This window comes from Empidonax traillii, unplaced genomic scaffold (genome assembly GCF_003031625.1).
Source record: "Empidonax traillii isolate 1590-97213 ecotype Southwest subspecies unplaced genomic scaffold, ASM303162v1 scaffold937:size346366, whole genome shotgun sequence".
In the NCBI taxonomy this organism is placed as follows: domain Eukaryota; kingdom Metazoa; phylum Chordata; class Aves; order Passeriformes; family Tyrannidae; genus Empidonax; species Empidonax traillii.
In genome coordinates, this window is record NW_020956130.1 from 33614 (window position 1) to 38622 (window position 5009).

Below are 5009 nucleotides of genomic sequence, written 5' to 3' on the forward strand. Positions count from 1 at the left end.
GGCAATGTGAGAACTAGCTATTGAAAATCATTTTCTGATCTAATGCTTTTTCTTACCAGACTCTGCAAGTCATACAGAGTAGAGTAGTATCCCCCCAAAATAAATAGCAACATTTCAATTACAGAGTCAGGACATTAACATATAGCATTTTTGAGGTAAAAAAAACCCAACACCATCACCCCAAAACAGCAGAGGCTGGGCTAGTGACAGACCCTTTCCTGGGAAATACAAAAATCATGTAGGTTAGAATTACACTTCCAGAAAGTGCAGTAATGTAGGAAGGAGTCTGAAGTTTCCTGACTTGCTCATGATTTCCCCACTGCCAAAAAAAGGATCTCAAGTCCTTGCAGGGCTTTCAGCTCTCAAGTGCTGTTGTTGGCCATGCTGTTGTTAGGGTAGGGCCTGCCTAGAGAGATCAGTTTGCCCTGCAGCCTGTGATGGACAGTCTGACAGGGAACTCAGCCCCTGCTGCAGCAGCTTTTCTGCTGCCTCTGTGTAAAACGAGAGCTGCCAGGAATGTTAGCACAGGGCAAGCAGAAATGGTCAGAACAACACTCTGTAGCAACACTGCTCATCCCTGTACTTCTGCTACGATGTGGCTGGACACTGAGCCCTGGAGATGGTAAGAGCACATTTTCCATGTTAAAAGGTTATTTATCAATTCAGTGTTGCTCCATTAAGGTGCATGCTTTCAATATTATGTGCAGAATGTGCTCGGTCCATACTTTGGATGTGACATCTGGTTGGGAAATTTGCCACTGAACTAAAATTTCTGATAAATGTGGCTGAAGGAATGGGCTGAGAGAATTGCTCAGCAATTCTATATGTTTATATTCTATAAATTCCAATGTATTGGAAGCAATACATGATTCCCTAGGAAAAACTCCTGAGGACCATAACTAATGAGACAAAAGCTGCAGGTTGAAAAAGCAGTGTGGACCATTTATTCTTTACCGTGGCAAATGTAAGCAAAAATTTTTGGGTCTAAGTGTGAGCACGCTGATGTCACAGGCTGGCCATGGAGGGGCTGTAATGGCCTTATTGTCCCCTGCCCTTTCCGCTCTATTCAGGAATTAATTTTTGCAGATCTTAATGCAGCTGTGATTTACTTTCACTACAAGTCAAGGAAAGTCAATGCTCCTGTCCCAGGGGGAGTTTTAATGTTAAATTTGTTTCCAAGGAGCTTTCCACAGACTGGTATTCTTGGAAGTCCTCAGGAGTTAACTGAACATGAGAGGCAAATAAACCCCAGACTGTGGGATTAGAGGATTGGCAGCTTTCAAATGTGAACCACAGGTGCACATTACACACTCCTCCCATGTCCACAGCCAACACCAGCGGAAGGGGTTGGGGCAGGAGATTCAGTCCAAGGAGATGACCCTTGGGATGCCCTTTCAGTCCTCCACCAAAGGAGCTGAGGGGCTCCTGTTACAGAGCAGGTGAGAGGGATGGGCAGGCTGGCAGACAGCTGGGGAGAAAAAGGTAACTGAAGCAGCAAGTAACTGTAAGCGGAGCAAGGAAGGGGAATGGAAAGAAAGGAAGAAGCATAGTATTAACTCCTGCAGGAAACTGTATCATAATCTAAAATAGGCTGTGCTTGTGAGATCAAAGGTCCACATAGTCAAACTTTCTGTCCATGAAAGTGATGGCCAGGAAGGAGCATCCAGATAGAATGGCACTTCTCCCAAACTCTCCCAACTCCCAGTAATTTGTATTTATGGAGTTCCTGAGCAGAATGCAATGCCTAGGTATTTAACAGCTCATGGTGAATTTTTAACTGCTGATTTGTCCAAGCACTTTTTGAACCCATGAAGTGTTCTCTGAACACATGGCACGTTACTGTGATCCTCCACTGACCCAGAGAAAGCAAATATCCACATATGCAGTTCAATTCCCTTTGTTCTTATCTTTGGCTGACTGTTACAATCTTAAATGTTTTTTGCACTTCAGCCAAATTTGCATATGAAGCTACATATTTGAGGAAGTAAAAATAGTGATTAAACTGCAGAGAGATCTCCCAGGTGCCAAGGCAGACGGTGCTATAGGCAATCTGCAGGACATATTCATACTACAAGTATAGTATTTTCAAGGGAATTTTCTTTCCAACCACTAAGGCTTCTGTCACTTCAGAGACTCCACTACAGCTTCCCATGTAACATTAGCAGATAGATTTCCTTGGTGGTCAGTCTAAACATTTCTTTGATTGCTCTCTGCATCTCAGATGCCAAGGGGAGGATTCAAATCCCTGCGTTTCCTGAAGGGCAAATCAGTTGTGTAAAGCAGAACAGCTCCAACAGAAGACAATGACAATGACATTGTCATGACAACCCACAGCCAAGGTGCCAAGGATTCTGACAGTGCTTTCATCTCCTGTCCTGAGGGGATTCCCTGCTCACCCTACTAAAGTCTACCTGGGACAGACCTTTCTCTCCATGGGCTTATCACAAAGTACGTGTAAATATTTGAGTTTATCCCAAAACAGAGTGAATGCCTTGTCCAAAGGAGGAGGGGACATTTTTTACATCTCCATCAGGACCACGGCCTGGGAAAATGTATCCCAAATCTGCTGCAGCCAAAGATGCAGTGCCAACTTCACTTCATCACTGCTTAGCTGAGCAACACAGGCATTGCATTCCTCCAAAATCAGTCCCTCAGGTCTCTCAAAGTGCCCTTGCTCCCTGAGAAGTGCCTCCAGGCAGCCAGTATCTCTCAGAGTGCAAAGTCTCAGAGCAGAGCTGTGTCTTGACTGCACTGCAAAGACTGAGTTTCACCCCTTAGTGCCCCTGGTGTGTGTATGGTGTTCTCAGTCCTATCTGTCTAAAAACTCTGAATTCAAGAGAAATAATACATGTGGAAATGGGAAAAAGAAATGAAGGACCTCTGTGTATGCCCTTTTTCTGGTCATATGACAAGTTCATTGGTAAATTCTTGGTGAATTCAACTAGTGAGTTTAATTTTACTTCTTCAAGCTCTTTGTCAAGAAGGTTTTTTCTTTAATACAAATGTTTTCAAAATACTATGCAACTGGAATGGTCAGCTCAGGAGATGCAGATGCCCCTCTAGTGCAGGAGTTCACAGCTCCGAGATGTGTGTTCTGTTAGACACAGGCACTGCATCTATTTTAAACTTTCTCTCTGAGATGGTCCTTCATGGCCACTTTGGGGCTGTGTTTCCCCTGGGGTCAGTCAGCACTCAGCAGCTGCCAGGCAGCCCCACCCCACAGACAGTGTCAATGCCAAAGGCTGTCATCCTCTAGGTATGGCAACAGGTATCCCAGAGGAAGGAATCTTTGCTTTCCCTCCCCTGGGAATGCTATTTGGATCTCAGAAATTTATCATAATTTATGGCCTCCCCAGGTGAATATTACTCTTAGTTCAGCATGAACGAAAACCTGATATTGCTGGGTTTTTTCTCTATGTTCTAGCTACTTGTGATGTGTGTTAAGCTGGCACATCACTATAGTTCATATTGTACCATTAGAGGGTTTTTTTTACCAGTTAAGGAATTCTGAAAAAAAATCATAATAGGCCAATAAAAATAACAAGAGTTTTCTTTTTACAAAGGTGTTTACGGTGTTTCTTAAATTAAAGGCATATTATTTATTTATTGATTTGGAAAAATAATTTTTAAATATTCCTTAAAATGAATTCCCCAAACTAATGTGATGTTCAGGCAAATAAGCAGAACTCTAAAATGAAAACTTTTTACAACTGGAAAAAAAGATTTCAACAGATAAAAGTCATATTTCAGATATTAGAAATCAAGATTTCTAGGAAGCAAGAGCAGGATTCTTCATCAGAAATTGTAGTGATAGGAGAAGGGGGAATGGCTTCAAACTGACAGAGAGTAGATTTAGATTGGATATTTTAAGTAGAAATTCTTGCCTGTGAGAGTGGTGAGGCCCTGGCACAGGTTGCCTTGGACGGGGCTTGGAGAAACTTGGTTTAGTGGAAGGTGTCCCTGCCCATGGAAGGGGGTGAAACTGGATGATCTTTAAGGTCCCTTCCAAACCAAACCACTCTGTAATTCTGTGATTTTATATTAACATGTCTACACCATTTTCTTGGGTATTATGAGGCAAAACCTTCTCAGACTTTATAGCAGGATCAGTAACTGACTATAAATGTAAACATTAAAATAGACATGATGCTCATCACAGTTTCAGTTGCAAGAAAGTTATTGATATACTTGGAATTTTCCTATAGAAGATCATATGATACCATCCATATCTACACAGTCCTTGAGATGTGCTTGTCTAGAACAGATCCTTTCATACTTCCACACCCAGGTTTTGCTTTGCTTATCTCTTGACTTATAAAATTATTTTCTATCCATACCTTTTCCTAAGTTATATTCTTCATACTTGTCATTCTGGCTCCTCTCCTCCTTACTCTTCCTTACAGGAATGTTTTCCTTTTTTTCAGAAGAGAGCTACAAAATGTGCTCCATTCAAAATACTTTAGGCCATCTCCAAGAAGGCCCTCTGCCTAAAGGGAGCAAACATAAAGTAGTAGTGCAACACATAAAGGATACTTGTACTAATACTGGCAATAATTTGATTCAATTAAGTAATTTTCACAAGTGCTTGACATTGTTAAGTGTGTAAAAACTTGTGACCCCAAATGCTTTTCTCGCTGGCTCAAGGGACGGACCACATTCATTTCTGCCTGATTTCATCCTCCCAAAGTATTTCTTCTACATTAAATTTCCCACTGAAAATTACAAATATTTTCTCCAATTTTCCAGACCTCCCTTTGAGTTTGATCCCATTCTACCCTGCCAAACTGCTTGGAAATCCCTTTTCCCAAGACACGCAGCAGCAGTGTCTGCTTGTGTCACCTCAGGGTCTGTTCCTCCAGCATGGGTGACCGGAACATTCCCAGATGTTCTTTGCCCCATCCCTCCTGACTTTGTCCTGTCCCGGGGGAAGCAGATGGACGTGGCTGAGCGCCCTGGTTGCCTTTGAGCCCTTGTGCTGGGATTTGCTCCCAGTGCGTGGGCCCGGCAGT

The 5009-nt window shown here is 42.6% G+C and overlaps 1 protein-coding gene across 1 annotated transcript in view; it reads right to left on the minus strand.

Annotated features, from left to right (window-relative positions):
• Positions 1-200: 200 nt before the first annotated feature.
• LOC114067591 (myosin-1B-like) overlaps positions 201-5009 on the minus strand; it is a 32320-nt gene continuing 27511 nt past the window's right edge. Inside the window, exon 23 of the mRNA XM_027903147.1 lies at positions 201-218. Within this exon, the coding sequence (XP_027758948.1) occupies positions 201-218 (18 nt within the window). The remainder of the gene's footprint in view (positions 219-5009) is intronic.